We start from the raw sequence: 26,553 nt of genomic DNA on the forward strand, positions 1-26,553 counted from the left end.
GGCTACAGCAGATAGAGTAACCCCTTGCTGGAGCCAGTGACCTTGGGTCCAAGTTGGTGAACTTTGCTCAAACCAAATGAACCCGTGTTCAAGCTGGTAACCTTGAGGTCTCAAACCTGGGTCCTCCACATCCCAGTCCCATGCTCTATTCACTGCACCACCACCTGGTCAGGCTCCTACTAATCCTTTAATACTCAATTCCAGAAACCTCAGAGACAGGACCTTCCTTAAAGCCCCACCCCAAGGTTCTCAAGATTCAGACTCCTCACATAGCCCAGTGCCTCTGCCCCAGGCCCTTTGTACTCGCAGCACTCACTGGGTCCGCAAGGTGAAGGCAGCACTGGTAATGGACGTGGGCAGGTTGAGGCCCTTGGTGATCTCACGCCACAGCTTCTTATTGATGACCTCCACCAGGCCGCCCTTCTCTGTCACCAGCACATACAGCATGAACAGGTCAAGCACCTGCTTGGCCATGATGGGTATCCGGTTCACGGGTGTCCCTGTGGGGGAGGGGGTGCTATTGCCAGGGCAAGAGCCCCGCCTGCTGCAGATGTCAAGTCTGTAGTTAACACACCAGTTCAAAGCGGGGGTCTCCCAGCTGTGTTGACATCAGGGTGAGTCATTCTGGGCACTGTGGAGTGTCGAGTAGTGTCCCTGGTGCCCACCTGCTCGATGCCAGGAGCACCCCAAGTTGTGACAATTACAGATATCCCTGACATTGCCCAGTGACTCCTGGGGACAGGATCACCCCAGGTAAGACCCCCCACTTCCCGCCACCCCCTGCCTACTCCAGACAGCACTAAGATAACATCTCTGCCTCAGTTTCTTTCTTTCTTTTTTAGAATTTTTCCATTGATTTGAGAGAGAGAGACAGAGAAAGGACAGGAGGGGAAAGAGAGAAGAAGCATCAACTTGTTGTTCCACCTAGTAGTTCCATTTAGTTGTGCACTCATTGGTTCTCATTTGTGCCCTGACTGGGACCAAACCCACAACCTCCTGGGTGAGCCAGAGCAACGCTTTATACAGAGGCACTTGGCCAAGGCCTCTGGCTCAGTTTATCAGTGGTGATCTGGCTCACTGCTGAACTCACCTGAGGGGAGGAGAGAGGTATAGAGGAAATGCTGGGGCCAACCTGGGGGAGGGGCACGAGAAACGCAGCCTTTGTTATTCCTACTCCCATCGCCAATCACACAGCTGCCCAAACAACTCCCCCTGCCTGTGTTCCCAGAGGTTTGCTACTTCCCAGTCTGGGAAGGTTTGTAGTGTGTACTTGCTTGTGTGTGTGTGTGTGGGGGGGTCAGTTTTGTGGGGGTGTTGTAGTCAGGAAGAGAGAGCTTGGTGAATCCACTTGGCAGCTTAGAGAGTAGGGCAGTGGGCTAGCCCAGGGAGGGGAGGGTAGTGGGCTAGCCCAGGAAGGTTGGTGGGCCAGCCCAGGGAGACAGGGTGGTGGGCCTGCCCAGGGAGAAAGGAGGGTTGGGCTAGCTCAAAGAGGGGAGGACTAGCCCCTGCAGATAGGCCTGCACAGAAGTACCCAGCCTCAAAGCATTCAGATCTCAGCATGGCTATATCTGGCACCTTCTGGCTGATAGTGGAGAAGGCTCCCTTGAAAGCTCTGTTCCTGGCAGCAGAATCCTAGGTTTACTTTCTATGCATCTCCTTGCCCTGTCCTGCTCACATGGGGTCCTCAGTGCCCAGCCCAGCCTGGCATAGAGCAAGCATTCAATAAATAGTGAAGGCTAACAGGCTGTCTCACAGCCCAAGGGTCATGCTTACCCCCATTTAGAGACAGGCAAAGGGAGTCTGCAGGATGTGACCTAATGGAGGAAGGTTCGTGTAAGGGGCCAGCTTGCCTGCCCCGGGGCAAGGATGATGCCCTCCACCTCTGGACATTCCAGAACCACCTCCCACCAGCTTTGGTTGCTTTCCGGCCCTTCCCACATTGTAAAATCCCCAATGAACTGAAAACCACTTGAAGCAGGGGCAGGAAGTTGGACCTCAGACCCTCACCCCCTGACACACACACACACACACCAATTCCAGAGAAAGCAAAAAAGCAACAGGAGTGTTAGCACACCTAACCCAGAAATGCAGCCACTGTGCCATCCTGCTGGGACACAGATTTAGGCTCTGTCTGGGTGGGGTGGGGGTGGAGAATTAAGGAATCAGATCCTCATGGCTCTGTGGCAGGCGGGGCCTGGACGGATGTTTATAGAAGGAGGGGGTTGGGAGAGTACAGAGAGGCATTGATGGTGGGCCTTGAGGGATGTGGGGGCGATAAGAAAAGGTGGAGAGGTCATCAGGGAAATAGCAGGAGGGTGGGGTGCAGGCTTTTACTTCATGACCCTCTGTCAGGAATTCAGGGGAAGTAGCTTGTGGGATACAGAACATAGTGTCCAGGGTGAAAGGGGTCTGACAGATTCTCAACCCCAAAGGCCCCCAGTTTCAGAGGGGGAGGGTCTAAGAAGACGGCAGGGAAGAGAGCGCCTTGGAACTCGGTTTTGAGGAATACATAGGAACTTGTTGGCTCCTGCCCTCCTGTCCCGGTAGAGGAGGCAGGAGTGGACACAGACCCTCAGAGCCCTGTTTGGTAAGGAGCTGGACTGACACTTCTGGGGCCCCAGCCCCCCTCTCACACAGGGGCAGCTCACAGTACTTCCTAAGTACCTCTAGAATATCAGATGGCTAGTCTTCAGTAAAATGGGTGGGCTCCAGGCCTAGAAGCTCGGAGCCCCATGGCAAGGGGGCAGAAAGGGGGCTCAGGCAAGTGTGGACAGGCTGATAAAGAGAGCAAAGGGGATCTCTCTGACCACATAGGGGACAGCAGACCTGGCTGAAGCTGAGTCGGATGATAAGGTGGTAACATGAGGGGCCCCTACCCCAGGGCTGGGTCTGAATTCTTCCATCCCGGCACAGGAGGGGTTAACTCAGAGGCTGTAGCCCCCTCCCCTTTCATCTCCTTCCCTCCTGGGCCTGGCTAGGCCTGTGTTTACAGAAGCTACTGGTGAGGGAGGGGCAGGCAGAGGCCCAGGACAAAGCAGCAGCCCCTCTGGCCCCTCCCCTTCCGGCCTCTGTGGCTCAAAGGCCATATGCCCTCTCAGGGCCTCAGTTTCCTTCTCTGGATAGCGAATCATGATAACCCCTTGGGGGGCTGTCCAGGGGTCAGAAGAATGAGCTGCATCCTGTAGTGGGCATTCCTAGGACAGACCTGGTGTCTCTGCCCTGTGGCAGCTCCAAGTTGAGAGTTGGCGGGGGATCTCTAGGGAACCCCTGGCTGCCCCTTGTCCTCTCTGAGCCTGGCTTACCCCAAATGTTCCTGATATCTTCAAATGTCTAGGCCTTAGTTTCCCCACCCAGACACTCACACAAACCAGTCCCTACTCCTCATGTCACTGTTCTCAAGGCCCAGACATTTTTTAGTGGGGCCATGGTTGGTGTCTATCTCACCCCAGACCAGGGGGAAATGAGGGGGTGGGCTGCAGCAGTGGCTCAATAAATGTGGCCCAGCATTCAGTATATCTGGGGCATTGCCAACACTGAGGACTGTTTGTAGCCCATCTTACAGATAGTTCCCTAAGGCCCCTATAGGAGCAGCGGAGGGGTTAGGGCACCAGTGGGGACGGTAGGCCGCAAGAGCTGGAAGCCTGCATGGAGAGCTGCCATCCTGTTGCCCCAGCACCCACAACCCCACTCTCCAAACATAGGCCAGCGCTGCCCTGCTGTGGGGGATCCTGGAAGCCAGGACCCCATTGTACCCTGTGTCTCAACAGCAAGGGAGAAAGCTTAAACTGTTCGTTCTGGGAGGTTTCTTGAGATAACTACCCTCCCTACTTATCCCCTGCAAGGACTTACCCCTTAGACTCTCGCAGCTGTGCCTCCCCTCTCAGATCCCACATGGCACAGCCATGACTCTCCCTCAGACAACTTCTGGATGCCTCCAGCCATGGGAAACTCATTGCCAAGTCTGACAGACCTGCCCCAGGCTGTGGCTGGCAGGGGCCCCTTTCTCATGCCCGCTTCCCACCACTTCCCAGTGCGCAGGCCTCACCTCGCTTCTGCATGAAGCTGAACAAGTCATCCAGGAACTCCTTCCTCTTGGGGTCCCCGTCCAGTTCATAGAGCTGTGAGGGTAGGAAGGGGACCGGTTAATTGATGCCAGAGCCTGGACATGGGCACCACATCGCCATTGAGAGGAGGGCCAATGGCCATGGGCTGCTGGCAGAGACAGGCACTGGGGATCTCAATGCCAGAAACTCCCTGAGGCCCCAGTAAGCAATGAGCCTGTATCCCCCCTTTCAGATGAGGACAGAGAAATCTGGATGAGTCTCCAGGGGTAGCTTAAAATGAGAGGTTTATCCTCCTATAGTTTTGGGGCCAGAAGTCTGAGATCAAGGTGTGGCAGGGCCAAGCTCCCTCCTAAAGCTCAAGGAGGGTCTTTCCTGCCTCTTCCAGCTTCTGGGAGATCCACGAGTCCTTGGGCTTGTAGCCGCATCACCCCAGTCTCTGCTTCTGCTGTCACATGGCTGTGTCCAAATTCCCCTTTCCTTGAACGACACCTGTCACTGGGTTTAGGGCCAATGCAACTCACCTAAATGCTTAACTAATGACATTTGCAAAGATCCTATTTCCAAATAAGGTCCTATTCACAGGTACTGGGAGTTGGGTCTTAAACACATATTTTGGGGACACAATTCATCCCAGACAGACAGTACCCACCCAGGTCATTGCCGTAATGACGCATCCCAACCCTGTCCAGTGAGTCACATACAAATTGAGGCAGAGAGGCAGGCGGGAGACTGTAGCCCTGTACTGTCTGAGACTCTTGACCCAGTCTCAGTTTTGAACACTGGCTGCCTGGGTTCACCAATCATCGCAGGAGGAGAAAGGGCCTCCGTCTGGGGAAGCAGGGGGTCCTCCACCCCATAACCATTACCTCACAGGTGCTGTGGGGGTGTGGGGGAAGCCAGCGGAGATAATTAGAGAGTGAGGTTGGGGCTGCAATTGGCTGAGGAGGAGGAGCGCAAACAGCAGGCTTCAAATGAAGCTCCAGGGAATATGGCCCTGTAGCTGCCTGAACACGAAGGGATCAGGACCATGGAGGGCCTTGAAACCACCAGTTAGCACCAGCTGGGCTGTAATAATCCATTATTAGGGCCCAAGAATGCCCCAACACCCAGCTACTGTGGTAGGGACATCATGGGGCCTAGGGAAGTGAGGCTGTCAGGGCCAACCACTCCTTAGCCATTTTGCCTCTCTCTGGGCCTTAGTTTCCCCATCTATGTACTGAAGACAAAGTGGGACCTCTAGGAAAGGGCTGGGGGAGACAGAAACCCAGACCTGGGTGGTCGAAGCCTTTGTCTCCTCCATCTTGCCTGGCCGGGCTGGCCGACCACATTCCTGCACTGATTTATGGCATCCAGGGAGGCCTGCATTTTCCCCTGCCTGAAGGGTGTGGGCCCTGCAGGTGGACCTTCCATGGGTGTGCTCATGCCAGGCCTCATATGTCCTCTCCCTGCCCACATAACAAACCTATGTGTGTCCCCTCCCCACTCTCCTCCTCCCTGGCTGGGAAGTATGTACTCACACAAGCCTGGTCCCCTGTCTGTCTGCCCCATAGGTCATCAGGGATTTTGTCTATTTTGTTGCCAGTGCCTAGAAGGCAGCTGAGCACACAGCAGTTCTGTGATAAATGCTAATTAAGTGAACCCTGATTTCTCGGCTTCAAGGTGGGTCCTGCTAGGCAGAGTAAGGTCAGATAGACTTGAAGAATTGGCAGGTGCCCCTAAGTCAAGTCCAAAACTTGGGAAGAGAACCTTATTTTGATATTTGCAGATACCATTAGCCAAGATGGGGTTACAATGGAGTAGGTGGCTTTAATCCAATGACAGTATCATAAGAGAAGGGACATATACAGAGAAGCCAGGTGAGGAAAGAGGCAGAGACTAGGGTGATGTGGTCACAAGCCTAGGAACACGGGAGCCCCCAGAAGCTGGAAGAACCCTCCTTCCCAGCCTTCAGGAGGCATGGCTCTGTGACACCTTGATTTTGGACTTCTGGCTCCAGAATGTAAGAGGATAAATTGTTGTTTTAAGCTGTCTAGTGTGTGGTCATTTGTCACAGCTTGGAAACTCATTCAGGGGCAACATGTTCTCCTTTGAGATCCTGACCCAGGTAGAGGAGGGTCCATGCTGCCTAAACCTGTTACCCAGACCTCAGTGCTCCTCCTGCCTCAGTTTCCTCATCATATGAGGACACTGTGCAATAAACACAACAGCATGACCCCTAGCACCTGGAACCATTACAACTCCCATATTCCAAGTGGGAAACTGAGGCTCAGGGTAGAGCCCAGCTGCTCTATGACCCTTGGCAGAGGTGACTGGTTCTGCAGGGACAGGGTAGGGGGCTGATAACTTCTATGCCAAATGGTGGGCAGACCCTTGTGGGGCCAGGGTGTAGTATAAGGCCATAAAGGGATGTGTGGTGAAGGAGACAGCTTTAATAGCTGTGTCATGGCCAGCTGACAACAAAGCCGGGCAGTAAAGGCCGCCCCAGCTTTATGGGGCTATGGCCCCAAGTTCCGCACCCTGTGGTGTGTGTCCCGCCCTGGCCAGCTGGTTGGGGCTGTCCACAGGACATGGGGGTACTGGGGATGGTGTCAAGACTCTCCATGGTGGTGTCTAGACCCACCTCGCGAGGGCCAGTGGGCCGGGCTGCCTGTTCTCACAAGGCTCTGGAGTCACACAGCTGAGCCACAAGACATCCTTCACCACACCCGAACTTCAGATCTGCCTGGATTCTCTGGCTGGAACCCTGCCCCTTTCATGGTGGACCAGGAGGCGCCAATCAAACACCTGCCATACCCAGGGCCACAGACCCAGAGTGGACACTGGGCCAAGCCTCTGGGAACCCCTCTTTGGGGTTGAGGGCTGAGATTAGGGCCCCACTCTCCTTCCTGAGACCTGATTTCCCAGAGGCCAAGTGCCAGGCTCTGAGGACAGGTCTCACTCTGGCTCCTGTCTGATTATAAAGATACCCATCCCTGAGGCCTACAAGGTCCCACAGCCCCTGCCAGCCCCTATGCTGTCTCACTTGACCACCTGCTACTTCTGAAACCCACCAGACGGTTCCACCTCTCAGCCTTTGCCCTGGCAGCTCCACACACCTGGAATGCCTTTCTCAGCTCTGGCCCAGCTGACTTCCCCTTCATCCAGGGCTCCCACTCGGCTCAAAACATCAGCCTCACCAAGGACTCCGACCTCCTTGAAAGAAGCCGTTATCCTCCAATATCTCTGCCACAGCTCCATCTCTCCCAAATATTCTGCTTTCACTTAGAACACATTTACTGATGACGGTGGTTCCTTGCTCATCGCCCTCCTTAACCCTCATGTCACCAGAGTCACATGGATTCACACCCTGGTCTGGTTCCCTGTCCATCTACCCCAGCAGAATGCAAGGGATTTGGTATGTTTTGTCCCTAATGTCTAGAATTGGACACCATCAGAAACTCATTAAATGGGCCTGGAATTCTCAGTGTCGCATAAGCACAAGGATGCTCATTCTTTCTCAAACCCAGATATGCCTGAGCCAGGGCCATACTTGGTGAGCTGCATCACCCACTGTGTTCACTTCCTGCCCTGTGACCCTGTACCCATCCTGCCCTTCCCAGGCCTCACTTTGTTCAGCTGTGGAATGGGTGCAAAAGAATGAGAGATGTGGATGTGAGAGCCTGGGCTGGAGGCATCCAGAAGTGATCCCTAAGTGCATGGCTCCCTTCTTCTCTTTCACCTACAGGTGGGGTCACTGGGACACACACAGCCCCGGCCCCTCTGCCTATAGTGACTGCACTGGGGCTCAATCCAGTGATGATGTCCAGCCATGAATTACCAAGACTGGGCTGACCATGTATCTATCGCCTCCTCCCAAGCACCAACCACTTTGAGAAGAGAAAAATGAGGCTCAGAGTTGGTGGAGCACAGCATGCCTCCCACATACACACACTTAGCAGTCACAGGGGCCTTTCCAGGCAATCTGAACATGACCCTCCCCTGCCCTACAGTCTTTCATGGCTCCTGGCACCCCCACCAAACACCTCGCTTTACCTCCCTGCCCCCACCACCCTCTGCTTCCAGTCCCTGGCTGGTCTCTGCTTTCTGAGCAAAACAAGCACCTTCTCTCCCCTCAGGGCCTTGCACTGGCTGTTCCCTCTCCTGGAATGCAGCTCCCCAGATCTCTACACAGTCAGTCCCTCCTTCTTGCCCAAATGTCACCTTCTTAGGGAGCTCCCCCTGCTCTTTCTCACCCTCTGACCCCTTCATCTGCTAGTTTCCTGCTAAGCACTTTGCACAAAGAGCTCAATCCAGAGATCCTGACAACTGCCTTGCTTTAGGCCCAGCCTGCAGGGGCAGGGGAGGGGTGAGGGTGCTGGGGACCCACTGAGGAACACCCCCCCCCAGGAGTGGCCACTGGGCAGTGAGGTGAAGAAGCAGCAAATAAAGACAGGAGGTCCCAGGGCTCAGGTGGGGGCGGGGAAATGTGAGGTAACCACCCCCACACCAAGGGTATGGTGGGCAAACAGGAAATTCTTGTTTGTGGTCAGTGAGCATTTTCCCCACAGCCAGACAGGTTATACTGCTGACCAGCCCAAGATGATGCCCCCCACCTACTGAGGGGGTCCTTTGGAGTCAGAGAGCTCACCCTAGTGTGGGAACCCCTCCCCAACCTGCCAGCCTGGAAGAGGGAAGGAATGGCCACCATGGCCACTAGCAAATCCACAAAGTGACATGTTGGGGGTGGGGCGCTACCAGGGCCCAGCACACAGATCTCCTCCAGAGGCACTGCTGGGCCCTGTGAAGGTCACATTGCCAGAAGGCCCCGCCTGGGCAAGGGGGAGGCACCAGTTCCCAGTGTGCTGAAGGGGCCCAGGCTGTAAAGAAACAGCCAGCAGGGCCCCTGGGAGGACCTTTGCCCCCTTAAACGGTGTCTGCTCAGGCCCCCTTCCGCCACCCAGGTAGCTCCAAAGTCCACAGGGCTCCACCTCTAGACAAGGCCACTGGGCCTGCAAGGGGACCCCAACAGTGAGGCTGCTGTTGTTGGAAGCCAGAAAACTGAGAAACGGCCTAATGCCTAGTGTTCAGGGACCGATGAGTCACTGAAGACTACCATCTCTGTGGTAAATAAGGATGAGGATGGGAAGTTTATTAAAAAAAGGTATATTGCCTGACTAGGCAGTGGCACAGTGGATAGAGCGTCAGACTGGGATGCAGAGGACCCAGGTTCGAGACCCCGAGGTTGCCAGCTTGAGTGTAGGCTCATCTGGTTTGAGCAAAGCTCACCAGCTTGGACCCAAGGTCACTGGCTCGAGCAAGGGGTTACTCGGTCTGCTGAAGGCCCGCAGTCAAGATACATACGAGAAAGCAATCAATGAACAACTAAGGTCTCGCAACGAAAAACTGATGATTGATGCTTCTCATCTCTCTCTGTTCCTGTCTGTCTGTCCCTATCTATCCCTCTCTTGACTCTTTCTCTGTCCCTGTTAAAAAAAAAAAAAAGGCATATCTTTGTACTGTCCAGTACAGTTTATAGGAAACCTGAGAAGCCTGTCTTTCTCCATGTCCAGAAGCAGGCTTGCAAATGCTCAGCTTGGGCGGGAATAGACCTGACCCAGCATCGCCTGTGTGCCCAGCGGGACCTCCTCAGGCATTCCTGGGTCGCTGAGGGTCAAGAGAGGAAGGACAGATACCATCGCAGGGCAGAAGCAGGGGACCATGCCGGAACCTTGGCTGGCTCAGGGGGTTCTGTGAAGGGAGGAGGGACAGAGAAAAAGTGAAGAAGCCTGCAAGCTGGGTTGGACTCAGCCCATGGACTTTACTGCTTAATCTCACCTACTTTTTCCTGAATTTTTGAAAAAAAGTATTTATGGAGGTGAAATTCACATAACAAAGAATTTACCATTTTAAAATAAATAATTCAGTGCCATTTAGTACATCCACTACATTGTGCAACCAGTATCTCTATCTAATTCCAGAACATTCCATCACCCCCTCCTCTTCCACAGCTCCTTGGCAACCACTAAACTACTTTCTGTGTCTGTGGATTTGCCTGTTCTGAACATTTCATATAAAAGAATCACACACTGTCTGGTATTTCTTGTCTGGCTTCTCACTGAGAATCATGTTTTCAAGGTCCATGCATGTTGTAGTAAGTGTCAATGCTTCATCCTTTTCATGGCCAACCAATATTCCACTGTGTAGCCTGATCTGTGGTGGTACAGCGGATAGAGTGTCAACCTAGAATGATGAGGTCGCTGGTTCGAAACCCTGGGCTTGCCTGGTCGAGGCACATATGGGAGTTGATGCTTCCTGCTCCCTCCCCTCACTAAAACAAATAAATAATTAAACAAAAACAAAAAAGAAAAAGAAAAAAAATGTATTCCACTGTGTGGATGGGGTCATGTGTCTATCTGTTCATTAGCTGGTAGACATTTAGATTGGTTTCTACCTTTTGGTTGTGTGAATCATGCTGCTATGAATGTGTGTGTATAATCTCACCTATAACATCTTTTAGGTTTTGGACAAATATTGATTCATCATAGTAACTCCTATAAGCAAAGTGAAACTACTGTGAAACAAAGTAAAGAGGGCAGCCTCAATTCCCATAAAATACCTAAGAGCAACCAGGATGGTTGATGCTACTTCCTCCCTGCAGCCTCCCATGGGCAGAGGGTCTGAGGGGCTTTCATTACCTTTACATGAAGAGCAGGCTGTGTCTCCCCTGCTCAGAAGCCAACTGTGGTTCCCTACTACTCAGGAGAAAATCCAAACTTCCAGCCTGCCAGGCCCCACGCTGGCTGATCCGCTACACATCTACGTCCCTATCCTGTCTGTCTGCATGCTTACTTTACGCCAGTCACACCAGCCTCCTCACTTCTCCCCACACCCAGTCCTGCCCTGAAGCCTCTCTATTTGCTGGTGCCTCCAACAAGAGTCCCCTTCCTCCAACATTACCCTCACTCAGGCCTGCAGCTCTGACCCTCAAACCAGGCCAGCGCCATGAACATACTAGCATCTGTTATGGTCCTGTGATTGTGCATTATTTCAAGATGGCTTCTTCCCATCTTTCTCCCCACCTAGATGAGAGCCTTCAAGGGCATAATTGGGGTCTCTGGGTACAGACAAAAATCCTGGTATACAATAGGCACCCGCTAATGAAGGAAGGGGGAGAGAGACCACACTATGCTCTTGCACCCTCCATCTGTCTCCCTGACATTCCCCTCCCAGCAGCTCTCTGTCTGCTCACTGATAAAAAAAAACCCCTCATGTTATGGGTCACTGGTGAGGCCCTTCCCTGCCATCTAACCAAGATGACTCAGCACTCACTGCCGTTACTGGGCCCCAGGTGGGCTGGGAGTAGCATCCCTGGGGGCCGCTCAGCCTCTCCCATTTACAGAACTGCTGCTGGATGGAGGGGGTAGGCAGGGTGACATCACACAGTCCCCTGTGCCTACTCTGCAACCAGGGAAACTAAAGTGGCCAGAGGGCGCCCTGCAAGCTCAGTGACCAGGTTCATACCAACCACATGCTAAGTGCTTGATCTGCCCTTTTCCACGTGCACAGGACAGGGAGGACAGGGCCCAGTGTGCACACTCCTCACCCAACATTATGAGGCCTAGAGATGGCAAAGCTGATCCAAGAAAACCAAGAGATGGCAAAGCTGAGTGAGCCCTAAGGCCAAGTCTTGCCCTCTCCCACAGAGACCCCAGAACATGGACAAATAGACAAATAGATAAAATCAGAATGGGGCTCTGTAGGGTTACAAAAGTCATTTGGGGAAATCCTCCTTGTCTGCACCTCAAGCCTCAGTTTTCCCATTATGAAGTGGGTGTGGAGGGATAGCAACGTGATCAGGAAGCCATCACAGCAGCTTCTCTCTCAGCTCCAAGGGGCAGCAGGACTCTGGCCTCAGAATGCCAGCCCAGGCAGACACCCAGGGGTTTTGTTTGAGGTTTTCCTCCTATTTTGGAACTCCCAGGACACAGCACAGAGGAGGTAAAGCCCAAGTGAGAGCTCTCAGCCCATGGGGTTTTGACTGGAACAGTCCATTCTGCAGCCATTATTGAACAGCTGTACCTCAGGCCCATGCTGGATGCTGAGGATGTAGTGTGTCCAAGAGATCCAGATGCCCCTTAGAGCCCAGGCCAGCTGGGGAGATGGCCAGTGAGCAGGAGACTCATGGGAGCTGGGACCCCTAAAGAAGGGGGAAGGGCAGAGTCAATTGCTGTTTGGGCTTAGCAGTGGCCATAGGCCCTTACCAGGAGTCACCTACCTGTGCACCTGACCCTGGGGCACCCCCACCAGCCACTTGGCCCTTTCGCTTCCTGTCGCTGCTCCAGGCAGGGCCTCCTCCACACAGATGCTGCAGGGGCCCCACCAGGCTTGAAGGAAATTGGGGAAGTGATTCTGGGCAGGGCAGAAACATCTGTCCGCTCAAGCACCCCTCCCCAATCGGTCATGTGTTCTTTCACTGAAAAGACACAGCACCCGCACCCACAACAGATATTAATAAAAAGCTCCAGAAACGAGTCATAGAAGCAAACACATGAAGGCACGTCTTTATGAATTTCCGGAATGCAAGGTTCCAAGAATGGCCCTGACCCCAAAACCTCTTCTTTTCTCCTGGTCAGTCTTGCATGTGACAAGGGCCATCCGTGAAGTAGGTAGGGGTGCACCTGGGCATCCAGGTGGAGACAGGGGACTCACTGGAAGAAGGGCATGTAGGGAGGAGGGTCTGGCTTCAGGAAGATGGCTAGGGATGAGGGACAGCAGGAGGAACCACCTTGATGGCAGGCCCACAGGGTATATATACTAGGCGGTCTGGCATTGTGGATGCACCCAGGACAGGAATCAGGAGAGACACTTCTAGGAAGTGGAGTGGAGGAGGGAGGTGGTTGTCTTATGCTGTCATGCAAATGACATGCAAATCCAGGTGGCCTCTCAACCACCTGGAAAAACCACCACCAAAGCTTGGCCCTGAGCTGACCACTATCCAAACTGGACCCTATTTCACAGATGGGGAAATAGAGACTTTGACAGAAAACCATGGAGATGGACTCAAACCTAGACTGAGCCCAGATTGAGCCCTTGGTGCCTCAGGAATGGCTGCAGGGTGCACTGGCCTTATCTGTATCACCAGGTGGGGAGGGGCCTCCACCCCAAAGCCTCTTGCTCTCAGGGGCTCTGGGCAAATGCTTCAGGGTCAGCAAGCCCCAAATCCAGAATCTCCCTCCTCCCCCTCAGCAAATACTAATCTGCTGTTCCATGCTGCCCTTGGGGCATTTCACATGGGGGTCCAGGGCCTATACAAACATGAGTCTCATGATATTGCCTGGCTGCTGGATTGTAAATGCCTCCAGTCCAAGCCCTGAGCCCAAGGCCCAGCACCTAAGAAATAAAAATCCTGTCCTGGAGCCCTGGCTGGGTGGCTAAGTGGATAATGTCACCCTGGCGCACCAAGGTTATGGGTTTGATCCCTAGTCAGGGCATGAATGAGAGGCAAACAATGAGTGCACAACGAAATGGAACTAAGTAAAGCAATGAGTTGATGCTTCTCTCTCCCTTCTCTTTCTCTCTCACACACACGTTAATAGAAAAATAAAAATTAAAAAAGTCCTGTCCTGGGTTTCCTCAGAAAGAAACCAGCCCTGTTTCCCTGCAGTTGGGCCCCTGGGCAGTCCCAGAACATGCCAGAAGGGACTTTCCTAGTGGTTGGAGCTGTTCAGAAAGATCTACCTGGCCAGGGAGTGAGGTCTCCATCACTCCCAGTCCAGGTTCTCTGAACAGAAACCCAGCCAGTGCCAGCAGCTTCAGAAGTAGCAGGCCAGGGCACAGACTGCTACCTTGCTCCGGCCAAGCTGACCAGGTCCGCACTGTCACGGGACAGCAGCAGGTATAGCAGGAAATAATGGGGCTGCTTTCCACCTCCCTCCCAGGAGTCAAGAAGGGGCCCTGGTGGGTTCAGGGCATGGAGTCCCCACCAAGTATTCCCAAGGAAACCTCTGCCAGACCCTAGGCTGAGGGCAGGCCGACAGGAACTGCCTGCCCCACCCGTGGTAGCCAGCAGCCTCAGGGTACCACCCAAGCCTGCCTCCCAACTGCAGGAGGGGGAGCGCCACTCCTAGAACATCCCCACTTCCTATGGGAACTTCTTTTGCAGGGAGACAAAGAGGGGAGAGGAGATGCCAGCTGGGCGGCCCTGGCAAGCACATAGCTGGCACCCACCACATGGTGCCCCTCCTCTACCAGGACACTAGGTAAACAGTAACAAATAACGATGACAACGCAATGACAACAAAATGCCAACAGCCAGTGATCTGCACCCCAGCTCAGCCAGGGTCCACCTTGTATGGTGATGGCGAAGAAATGAATAACCCAAAGGTGATTTCAGGCCCCACTTCCCTTCCAGGAATTGGGCACCCATCAGCAGTCTAGGGAAGGGACAGGGAGGAGCAAGTAGGCCGATGGCTGAGCAGAGAGGCAGCTGCCAGAGAGGGGAGGGTGGCACCCATGCACACCCACCCACAGCATACTCGCCAGCTCAGGGGCAGCCTGCTGCTCCTAGGAAAGTGGCAGCTGAGGGGGAACTGTGTGACAATGGAAGGGCGGCATCTGGGGAGGTGGGAGACAGAGAGGGAAAGAGACAGAGAGACATGGCGAGAGACAGTGAAACCAGGAGGTTCCGTGGACGGACAGACTCGGTCAGGGTGCCAGCCCATGACTGTCCCCTTGTCTCCCAGCCCCATCAGAGGACCTGGCCCAGCCTGCATCCTGAGGAGGAATTCATGGAGCTGGTCATAGAAGGGGGGTTAAATGAAGAACAGAAGGAAAGGGCAGCTGGCCCCTACCTGGTCCACAGTAAGGGGCCCTTTAGTGCTAAGGGCAAAAAGCCAGGGCAGGTACCCCCTGGGTGGGGGCTTTACAAGGTGTAGGGCTCATACCCCTGAGGGGTGGGGGTTTGGAAGCAGAGGCCAGATGACCCTTAAAGGCCCCTTATGGGGCAGAAAGAGAATATGACACAGCACTGGAGTACACAGCCACTCCCGGTCACTCTAACCTGGACAGAGATGCCAGACAACCCCCACACTAGCAGAACTCACACACACGCCCTTGACAATCCCACCTAGACAGAAACCGCCAGCCCCCCAGAGCAGCCACACAACCCCTCCTGATGTGCCCATGGCCCTGCCCATCCTAATGCGGTCTCCCAGTACACACATGGACACACCCACTCACCCAGACACAGACACACAAACACAGACACACCCTTGCTCACTAGCTGAAAGATAATGGCCCCAGACAGCCTGCCCTTGGCTGCCACGCCCACCTGGTCCACTGGGCCCCACACACCTACGGCCTTGCTGCCCAAAGGACAACAGCCACTTCCATCTGTTTGCTTTTCTTTACAGATGTGTCCCCAGTGCCCAGAATGAGGGCTGGTACACAGCAGGTGCTTCATACATGCTTGTGGAAGGAACAGGCTCAGACACGTGCACACATATGCACAGCCTGGCTTTCTGCCTGAACCCAGTCCTGTGACTCATGGTTGAGACAGTCAGGGTCCCCTGTACCCACACCAATCCCCAAAGAAGAATTGGCAGCCAGCAGGATCAGGGCCGCCCACGTCATGTGCCCAGTGGAGCCCTTGGTTCCCTGAAGGTGCCTGGCATAGTGAAGACCCGAGTCAGGGACCCAAACCTTTAAGTTTTGATTTATTTCTTGGGGTGGCTAGAAGGAACAGACTGGGCCTTAAACAGAGATTCATTCTCACGGCTCAGGGACCAGACATCTTTGATCAAAGTATGGAGGCGTTATAGAGCCATGCTCTCTCGCAAGGCTCCAAAGGAGGGTCCTTCCTGCCTCTGCCAGTGTCCCGGAGCTGGAGCCACACTGCCTGATCTCTGCCTTCATGTTGGCATAGCTGTCTCTCTCTGTGTCTGCTCTGTCTCCTCCTCTTACAAGGAAGCCTGTCCTTAGATTTGGGGCCCACCCTACTCTAGTGTGACTTCATCTTAACTAATTATATCTGCAAAGACCCTACTTCTTTCTTTTTTCTTCTTTTTTAACTTTAGAAAGAGAGGAAGGGAGAAACACTGATTTGTTGTTCCACTTATTTATGCATTCATTAGTTGATTCTTGTATGTGCCCTGACCAGGGATTGAATCCACATTTTTGACATATAGGGACAGCACTCTAAACAACTGAGCTACCTGTTCAGGGAGTGCAAAGACCCTATTTCAATATAAGGTCCCATTCTGAGGTTCTGGGTGGACGTGAGTTTTGCAGAAAATCACACTCCATGACAGGTTTCTTCCTGCAACGTGGGTTTTTATCTGTCCCTTTTCCTTTGTCTGGTAGGACAGGAGTGTGTCCCTGAGGCCAAAGGACCTGCAAGGGCGGCGAGCAGTGCTGGCTCTGCACCCTCTCTGCCCCCTAACCCTCAGCCCCATGAGACGCCCCTAGCCCCTACCACGAGGCAAGGCCAAGTCCTGAGCTGAGGCCTTCAAAAGGCAGACTGGTTATCATTTAACCCTGTGACCTCCAATTGTCCTCTGGCCGCATGCAGCCAGGCAGGCAGAGAAGGGGCAGTCTGCACCCCGCCCCCACGTGTGCCCACCCATTGGCCAGCACTCCCAACTGCTCCCCTGACCAGGCTTGGAGTGTAACCTGACATGGTGACGGCATCTGTGATGGGGGTGCTGGGCTGTCACAAAGGGCCAGGGGGATTCCCCTCCATGTCACTGCAGGTAGTGCTGGTTCTGGGGATCAAAAAATTTAGGAGGTTGAAGGGTCTTTGTGTCAGGCAGAGAAAGTGAGGTACAGAGTAGGCTAAGCCCTGGATTAGAGAGGGCACATCCCTGCCTAAGACCACACAGCATGTCGAGGGAAGAAGGAATAGAGCAGAGCAGTGAGAGTCCCTATGGTCTCTGGGGCCCTGTCCTCACTTCGGGGCTCCTTGGGACTATGTCAGCACTGCAGCTCCAGAATCTGCTGTGGGCAGGCAAGGGCAGCTGACCTGCTCCTGGGCAGCCAACGTGAACCACTGACCAGGGGACCTGACTTTCTGGCTAATTTTTAATGGGCTCCAATGAGACCTCACACTTCACCAGGCAGGGGGAGCCCAGCAGTGGCAGACACACAAGCTCCCACACAGGCACACGTGTGATTGCAGACCTCCACACATATGACCATATACAAACAAAGCTATAGGAGACTATTATTCTATCACAGACACGAGAACTCCAGGCACCAACATCAGCACACTCTGGGATACACAAGCCAAGCCACCCCCAAGTGTGGACCCCAGGACACACTCAGTGACATGTCCACATAAGTCAGAGACACATCATGTGGTATGCGCACATAGACATATACACACGGGCCACATATCAAAATATAAACAGGTGCCCAAGATGACAGATACACATAACACTACAAACAGGTTCATGAGGCCCCAGAATATGCCCACGCACACACAGGCAACAGCCATGCACTAGCACAAGTGTGAGTTACATACATAGAAAGTCTCAAATACCCGTGGGGCCCCGGCCTGGACAAACACAGATTCCAATACTCACAGAGCCCTGGAAAGACAGGACAACCCAGCCCACGAAACCATGTGATACTACCATGTCCCCACACCCACGTGCACACTCACACACCCACACCAGCAGGCAAGTCCCCACGTGGCTCACCCACGCCCATCCCCTGATAGGGCACACAGCGAGGATACTCTGCCTGCCAGGCACCGCTCCCTCCATTGGCCGCGTGTGTTATTAGAGAGCGTGGGGCGTGGCTGGGCACTTGGCAGCGGCCACCAGGGTGGGGAGCTGGCGGTGGGCGTGGGGCCAGGCCACAGCGGTGATGACCCCATGGTGGTGACCCTGTGGCTGGGTGACAGCACTGGGGCCAGATAAGGTTCTTCCGGCTGAGTCAGTGTGGTTCCCAGGGCTGGCACGGGTAGGGGCATGGTGCCAGGGGCTGGCGGGTGAGCACCCTCCCCGTGCCTGCCATGGCCCGGCTGGCTGTGAGCCAAAAGCCACAGCAGCTTTGATGAGGCAGGCGGCAGGCGCTTCCCTAGGCGGGGAGAGCTGAGCTCTCCAGGGGCTTCCCAATACCCCTCCCCGCCCCTCTGCACACGATGCAGGGCTCCTGGGGCCTCTGGAAGACATCTGGTGCCAGAGCTGGCTCCCAGGGCCCACACGGCCTGGCCTCTGGCCTACTGTGTCTCAAACACACCAGATGAGCATGACTGGGCTCAGAACCCAGTGTCTGACCTGACCTTTGCCCAGGCTGTGCTCTCCCCGTAGAATACTTTCCTTCCTGGGAAAATTCTAATTCATCCTCTTCCCCTGGTCCCGAAGGCCCAGCTGTAGTGCTGGCCACTCACTCCTGCCTGGCCCATGGACTCCAGAGGGTCCTCCCAGCATCTCTCTCCGTTCCCAGCTCCAAATCCTGCGAAGGCCCCCTCTTGAGCCTTCCTCTGGTTTGTCCTAATGTTATTATTATTATTTTTTTTTGACAGAGACAGAGAGTTAGAGAGAGGGATAGATAGGGACAGACAGACAGGAAGGAAGGGAGATGAGAAGCATCAATTTTTTGTTGTGGCACTTTAGTTGTACACTGATTGCTTTCTCATATGTGCCTTGAGGTGGAGCTAAAGCTGACCAAGAAACCCCTTGCTCAAGCCAGCAACCTTGGGCCTAAGCTGGTGAACTTTGCTCAAATCAGATGAACCCGCGCTCAAGCTGGTGACCTCGGAGTCTCGAACCTCGTCCTCCACATCCCAGTCCGATGCTCTACCCACTGCGCCACTGCCTAGTTAGGCTGTCCTAATGTTCTGCTCACCCCTTCCCTTTCCCGTTATGTTCCAGCTACACTATTCCAAAATGCAGACCCTACCCTTCTCTGTTCATCTGGCAAACTTTTACATATCCTGCAAAGCCCCTGCTCCAATGCCCCTTCCTATGGGCAGCCCTGCCTTCAATCTTCTTCTTCTAGCCTAGCCCTCACCCACTTAGGGCTGGGAATGCCTTGTCCTGCTCTAACATTCCCCAACCAGGGGCACTCTCAAGCAGGATAAAGAAAACATCTGCCAACTCCTCCCTTAGGCCCAGCAATTCCAACTCCCTATGCCATCCCACACTGTCCCAAGCAACTCTGGTGAGCCCAGAGATGTTCACTGCAATGTTGTTTAGAACAGGGAAACAGAGAAGCAGACCAACGCATTGGTGTTGCCCTACAGGATAACTTTGCATGAAGCTAACAAGAACCAGGCAACTCGGGACATTCTGATACGACAGACAGGTGCTGAGCAATGATGACATGAAAACACCTGCAAAAAGTAGTGTGTTCAGTGCAGAGTTGGGTGGAACCACCCAGACCCCTGAAAGGTCACATTTCTGAAGGGCATAAGTGGGTAGAGATAGGCTCAGAAAAACCCATGATACAGCGCAGGTTGGGGCAGGGGCTGGCAGCCTCCAGCTTCAGTGGAATCGCTCCATGTTATCCCCTCACAAGAATGGTGCTTCTGGAATAAAGAATGGACTTAAAACCCTAGCCCAGGAGCTCAGTTGGTTAGAGCGTCGTCCTGACATGCTAAGGTTGTGGGTTCGATCCTTAGGGCACATACAAGAATCAACCAGTGAATGCACAAATAAGTGAAACAACAAATTGATGTTTTTCTCCCCCGTTCTTATTATTTCTCTCTAAAAATTAAAAATTTCTAAATGGACTTTAAACTGTATATATTTTTTGTAATTCAAAAAATTAAATAAGCTGAAAGAAGCAGAAAAAAAACAAACCCAAATGTGACTCAGCCTCTTGCTGAGGATGCATCTGAGCCCCACGGCTTCCCTTCCCAGTTCCAGAACCCATATCCAGGGCCAGGCGTGTTAAGAGTGGAGCAGGATACCCTTGGAATAAAACAGGCCCCAGGAGGCCAAGGAGCGGAGGGGACCAGGTGGGGTCTACAGTGAAAACTGCTGATTGCAATTTCTGCCTAAGTACCCACTGTGTCCAGGCACTGGGTCCTGATGCCCCAGTGTGAAACCTTAAACCAATTGCCTCCATTTCAGATGAAGGAAACTGAGGCTCAGTGAGGCCACCAGGCTTCCCCTAAACCTCATAGTCAATGGTTCCCTGCCCCTTGCTGGTCTGTCTACGCCCCCAGGAATGCTCTGGCAGGTGCTGGGGTCAGTCTACTCTGGAATCCAATCCCGGCTCTGACATCTTCCCCATAGCAAGTGCCTTGAACTCTCTGTGCCTTGGTTTCCCCATCTGCACCACAGGGGCAATGGCAGTTCCTTCTCTGTGAGATCAAGAGGATATACATGAGACCCTGGCCGCTAGCTCGATGGCAGAGCTTCAGCCCAGTGTGTGGATGTCCCAGGTTCGATTCCTGGTCAGGGCACACAAAAGTAACCGTCTGCTTTTCACACCTCCTCCTGCCCCTTCTGTCTGTCTGTCTGTCTCTCTTTCTCTCTCTCTTTCCCCATCCTGCAGCCATGGCTTGACTGTTTCGAGAGCATCAACCTGGGGCACTGAGGATGACTCTGTGGAGCCTCCACCTCCGCCTCAGGCACTAAAACTAGCTCAGTTGCAAGCACGACCCCAGATAGGCAGAACATCAGCCCCAGACGGAAGTTGCTGAGTGGATCCCAGTCGGGATGCATATGGGAATCTATCTCCCCGCCTCTTGCTTAGAAAAGGAAGGAAAAAAAAAAGAGGATACAAAGGAAATACCTGATTGGTGGTGGTGCAATGGGCAGACTGTCGACCTGGGATGCTTAGATCTTAGGTTCAAAACCCCGAGGTCCTTGGCTTGAGCACAGGCTCATTTAGCTTGAGCATGGGGTCACTGGCTTGAGCATGGGATCATCAACATGATTCCATGGTCACTAGGTTGAAGCCCAAGGTCGCTGACTTGAGTAAGGGGTCACTAGCTCAGCTGGAGCCCCCCCCACAGGTCAAGGCAAGTATGAGAAGCAGTCAATGAACAACTAAAGTGCCACACAACTGAGTTGATGCTTCTCATCTCTTACTTCCTGTCTAAAAAAAAAAAAAAGGGAAGAGGATACACATGAAACATGCATGAGCCGTTCAATCTGCTGCCTGCGTGCAGTTATAAATATTAGGTAAAACTGTCACTTCTACATCTATGACCTCTTTTACAAGTTATGTGGTGAGCAGAGGTCACCATGGAAAGTAGGGAAAAATATCTCAACTTTTTTTCTTTTTTTGAGAGACAGGCAAGGAAAGAAGAGAGACAGAAAAGGAACACTGAGCTGCTCCTGTATGTGTCCTGACCATGGAATCGAACCAGCAACCTCCCTGCTTGGACCCGATTCTCCAACCAACTAAGGTATCTGGCCAGGGCTTAATTTGTATTGATTTTTAGAGAGAAAGAGAAAGGAAGGGAGAGAGAGGGGAGAGGGTAGGAAGGCATCTGTTGTTCTACTTAATTGTGCTTTTTTTTTTTCTAAAGTTGGAAATGGGGAGGCAGTCAGACAGACTCCCGCATGCGCCCAACCAGGATCCACCCGGCATGCCCACCAAGGGGCAATGCTCTGCCCATCTGGGGCGCTGCCCTGTTGCGACCGGAGCCATTCTAGCGCCTGAGGCAGAGGCCACGGAGCCATCCTCAGCGCCTGGGCCAACTTTGCTCCAATGGAGCATCGGCTGTGGGAGGGGAAGAGAGAGACAGAGAGGAAGGAGAGGGGGAGGGGTGGAGAAGCAGATGGGCGCTTCTCCTATGTGCCCTGGCTGGGAATCGAACCCGGGACTCCTGCACGCCAGGCCAATGCTCTACCACTGAGCCAACCAGCCAGGGCCATAATTGTGCATTTTTTGGTTGCTTGCCACGTGTACCCTGATCAAGGATCAGACCTACAACCTTTTTGTTTCAGGATGACACTCTTAACAGACTGAGCTAACAGGCCAGGGCCAACATTTTTTTTTTTTTTTTTTTTTGTATTTTTCTGAAGCTGGAAACGGGGAGAGACAGTCAGACAGACTCCTGCAAGCGCCCGACCGACTGGGATCCACCTGGCACGCCCACCAGGGGGCGATGCTCTGCCCACCAGGGGGCGACGCTCTGCCACCACCAGAGTCACTCCAGCGCCTGGGGCAGAGGCCAAGGAGCCATCCCCAGCGCCCAGGCCAATTTTGCTCCAATGGAGCCTTGCTGAGGGAGGGGAAGAGAGAGACAGAGAGGAAGGAGAGGGGGAGGGGTGGAGAAGCAGATGGGTGCTTCTCCTGTGTGCCCTGGCAGGGAATCGAACCCAGGACCTCTGCAAGCCAGGCCGACACTCTACCACTGAGCCAACCGGCCAGGGCCTTTTTTTTAATTTATTGAATCAGAGCGAGGGATAGATAGGGACAGACAGACAGGAACGGAGAGAGATGAGAAGCATCAATCATTAGTTTTTCCTTGCGACACCTTAGTTGTTCCTTGATTGCTTTCTCATATATGCCTTGACCGTGGGCCTTCAGCAGACCGAGTAACCCCTTGCTCAAGCCAGCGACCTTGGGTCCAAGCTGGCGAGCTTTTGCTCAAACCAGATGAGCCTGTGCTCAAGCTGGCAACCTTGGGGTCTTGAACCCGGGTCCTCCACATCCCAGTTCGACGCTCTATCCACTGCGCCACCGCCTGGTCAGGCCAGGGCCAACATTTAACACAAATCAAAACCACAGTGAGCTCTGGCCAGTGGTGTACTGGATCAATGCCATGGATGTCAGCTCAAGCTCAAGGTCGCCAGTTTGAGCCCTGGTCAGGGCACATATGAGAAGCAATCAATAGCTCAACTAAATGGAACAAGTTGATGCTTCTCTCTGTCTCTCTCTATCCCTTCCTCACCCCTTCTTCTCTCAAAAAAACACTCCAGAAGACAAAGAAAAAATCAACCATAGTGAGATATCACACGATCCTCACTCGCATAGCTGGAACCAGTCATCACAAGTGTTGGTGAGGACAGGGAGAAACTTGAGCTTCATACATGGCGGGTGGGATCCAAAATGGGAGTGCCGTAGACAGCACTCAGCAGCTCCTCTAAATGTTAAACACAGAGTTACCATCTGAACTGGAAATTCCACTCCTAGGTGCACGTTCATGAAAACTGATAGATTCACACAAAATCTGCACATGCATGTTCACAGCAGCAGGATGTACAATGGCCAAAAAGTAGAAACAACCCAAGTGTTCATCCATATACCCATGGAATATTATTCAGCCATGAAAAGGAGTGACACACTGACCCTTGCTACAATATGGAGGAACCTTGAACACATGATGTTCAGTGAGAGAGGAACCAGACACAAAATGCCACACAGTGTGTGATTCCATTTATGTGAAATCTCCAGAACAGACAAATCCACAGAAAATGGATCAAAAACTGGAAGGGAAAGGGAGGTAATTTCTAAGTGGGATGGGGCTCCTTTTCAGGTGATGAAATTGATTGTGGTGATGGGCGCATAACCCTGTCAATATACTAAAACCCAGTGAATTACACACTTTAAATGGATGAATTACATGCTATGCATATTTTCTATCAATTAAGCTGTTAAAAAAATGCCAACATTTAACCTGACTGGTGGTGGTGCAGTGGATAGAGCATTGACTTGGGATGCTGAGGCTCCAGGTTTGAAACCCTAAGGTCGCCGGCTTGAGCACGGGATCACCAGCTTAAGCATGAAATCATCGACATGATCCCATGGTCGCTGGCCTGAGCCCAAGGTCACTGGCTTGAGCAAGAGGTCACTGGCTCAGCTGGAGCCCCTCAGTCAAGGCACATATAAGAAGCAATCAATGAGCAACTAAAGTGCCACAACTATAAGCTGATGCTTCTCATTTCTCTCTCCCTCTCTCTCTCGTCCTCTTACAAAATTTCTAACATTTATTTGCATTCTTGAAACTGAAGATTCAAATCCTTAAGTGGCTGAATATCTGTGACTGAGTCTGCTGATTTAAAACCTACAATGGCACTTTCTAGAGCTCAGGCATGGCCGTGTTGGTGACAGGAACTACTGGGATGTCACCAGATGCCACCTCCAATGCCAGGAGGCTTAGATCCTAATCGCTGCCCATTACACATCCTGATCCCTAGCCAGAAGCTGGCCTCCATCAGCCCATGTTCACGGGCCCCAGAGTAGAAGGTTCCAGGTTTTCCAGGAAAGATTCTATGGTCATGAACCTGCTGTTCCTGGCCCCTCCCAAGCCTGGCTGCCCCCAGTCCTGTAGCCAACAGCAGAATTTCAAGACTGTCGAGGATTCTGGAACAGAAGTCAGCCCCAGACCCTGCCAAGACCAGGGAGGAAGAGATGGAGATGATGCCAAGTGAATGGCTGGCCAGCTGGCTGCCACGTGCCAAGAAGGGGGTGGGGCAATGCCAGAGTCAACACAGTCCCTGACATCTGCAAAGTTGGCTGAGTCCAAGCCACTATTGACACTGGCTGCATAGGTGCCTGGCCAGCTGGATGGACAGGTAGCACTGGCAGCTGGACCTGCCACAAATGGGAAGAATAAATTCCCAGCACCACAGGGTAAGGCCCCTGCTGGTCCCAAACCTTCCTCAGTCCACCTCTTGGAATATAGGCCCATCGCCTGCCTGCGGGACCCAGCCTGGCAATGTCTGGCCCCAAGCTGGGCCCCACCTCAAGCCCTTTGAATAGGCTGTTTTCTCCGCCAGGTGCACCATTCCTCTGTGTATGCCTTTTACTACAACGCTCAGCCCAAACGCCACACCCCAAGAGACCTCCTCTCTCCCCTTGTAAAGACACTGAACACATCCTGTCTTACTATCCATTTACTTGTTTACTGAGCTCCACCCACAACAGGGATAAACCATAAACCATGAGAGTGACTGTGGGACACTGGGGCTCCCTGACCATCTGGCCTCAGTTTCCCACTCTGTGACCCGACCCTGAGTATCCCAAGACATCACCATCATGTCCCGGACAAGTGAAACAAAGCCCTTTCTTCTTCTTTATTTATTTATTTATTCATTTTAGAGAAGAGAGAGAATGAAAGAGAGAGAGAAAGGGGGGAGGAGCAGGAAGCATCAACTCCCATATGTGACTTGACCAGACAAATGCAGTTTTGAACCAGCAACCTCAGTGTTCCCAGGTCGACGCTTTATCCACTGCGCCACCACAGGTCAGGCCAGGCCCTTTCTTCTTGACATGAGAAAAGGTCTTTGAAGTCAGGGCTTCTGACTCCTTGTCTCCACCTGGTCTGACACCCAACATCTCCCTACCTCCCGTCACTGTTGAGGCCAGAGTAACAGGGGTTCTGTCGACCTCTGAGCCCCAAGGAGCCACATAGCTTTCTCCCTCCCACCTGGCTGTGACCCTGTGAGGTGGGGGTGTCTTTCCAGCTTCAACCGCCCCCCAATTCTGGGGCTCCTTGAGGGCTGTGTTCAGGGTTGACAACACATATTTGGTGAATAAAAAAATATAACTCGCCCACAATGTGCCCGCCTGTGTTGAACTTAGAGGACATCAGGGGCTTGAATCAGCAGAACCTGCTCCCAACACCATGCCTGTTTTCTTATTTGCAAAATGGGGTGAGCAGTTGCCCCGAGTTTCCATCCCAAAGGGAGGGAAACTGAGGGTGGGGCCATCAGTCCCACATGCAGGTTCAGGCTGGTGTTCACATGCAGGGGGCAGCCAGGGCCACTCACAGAGCCCTGAGAAGGCAATGTCTGCTGGCTTTCATTCCACCACAAAGCACCATCATCCATGTGCCAAAACCAGGTAGGAGGCAAGGTTGCCCCACCCAGCCACCTGGGGAGCTCCTGTCCTGGAAGCTGGCTGTACTCACTCTAGGGGTACCACCCCTCTTGCCTTCCCATCTCCTCCATCCCTGTCACTCCCACCATAGCCCTTGGCTTGTCCCCATGGGTCCAACTTCCAGTTCTTTACTTCATCTGTGAGTTTTCTGATATCCTGAACTCAGTCTCTGGGTCCTAGCATCTTTTTTTCCAAGTGAGGCTGAGAGTGAAGCCACTGGCTCTGAGTGACCAGCACAGGGTGGCCGGGCCTCATCTCCCTTGAGAGGGTCCCACAACCAATCCAGGGGCCAGCATCTGAGGGCAGCTGCCCTGAGGCCACTCAGGTGCACTGGCATGTCCACAGCCCCATGGAGCCCCAGGAAGGCTGGGCTCTGGGCCAGGGAGTCCAAGTCCCCTTCAGCCACTCCTAGAGGTCGGGGCAGGGCCCAGCTGGCTGAGGATGGAATGCAAGCCCCTCTGGCTGCCCCTGCCGCCATCTGGTTTCCATCTGCCCAGCCCAGCTCTGCTAAACTTCAAAGGATGCCCCGCCCGGCCACTTCCTCTGCCCTGGCCGCCCTAGAAGGCACCAGAATGGACAGCTTCCTCCCCGCCCCTCCAGAGCCCCAGGGTGCTTGGCTGTCTACACCAACGTGGCCACCTCCTGCTCAACCAACTACCTTGGGCCTCAACAGACCAGACTCTACTCAAGAGACCAGACCAACAAGGCCTCCAACCCCACA

At 53.3% G+C, this 26,553-nt stretch overlaps 1 protein-coding gene across 4 annotated transcripts in view; it reads right to left on the reverse strand.

The window, feature by feature from the left end:
* The window catches only part of ARID3A (AT-rich interaction domain 3A), a 41,610-nt gene that overhangs the window by 9,220 nt on the left and 5,837 nt on the right, over positions 1-26,553 (reverse strand). For all 4 annotated transcript variants that reach the window (XM_066277971.1, XM_066277988.1, XM_066277980.1 and 1 more), the window contains exons 4-5: positions 4,046-4,118; positions 317-500 (exon numbers count right to left, since the gene is read on the reverse strand). In XM_066277971.1, the coding sequence (XP_066134068.1) occupies positions 317-500; positions 4,046-4,118 (257 nt within the window). The remainder of the gene's footprint in view (positions 1-316; positions 501-4,045; positions 4,119-26,553) is intronic.

This window comes from Saccopteryx bilineata, chromosome 1 (assembly GCF_036850765.1).
Source record: "Saccopteryx bilineata isolate mSacBil1 chromosome 1, mSacBil1_pri_phased_curated, whole genome shotgun sequence".
In the NCBI taxonomy this organism is placed as follows: domain Eukaryota; kingdom Metazoa; phylum Chordata; class Mammalia; order Chiroptera; family Emballonuridae; genus Saccopteryx; species Saccopteryx bilineata.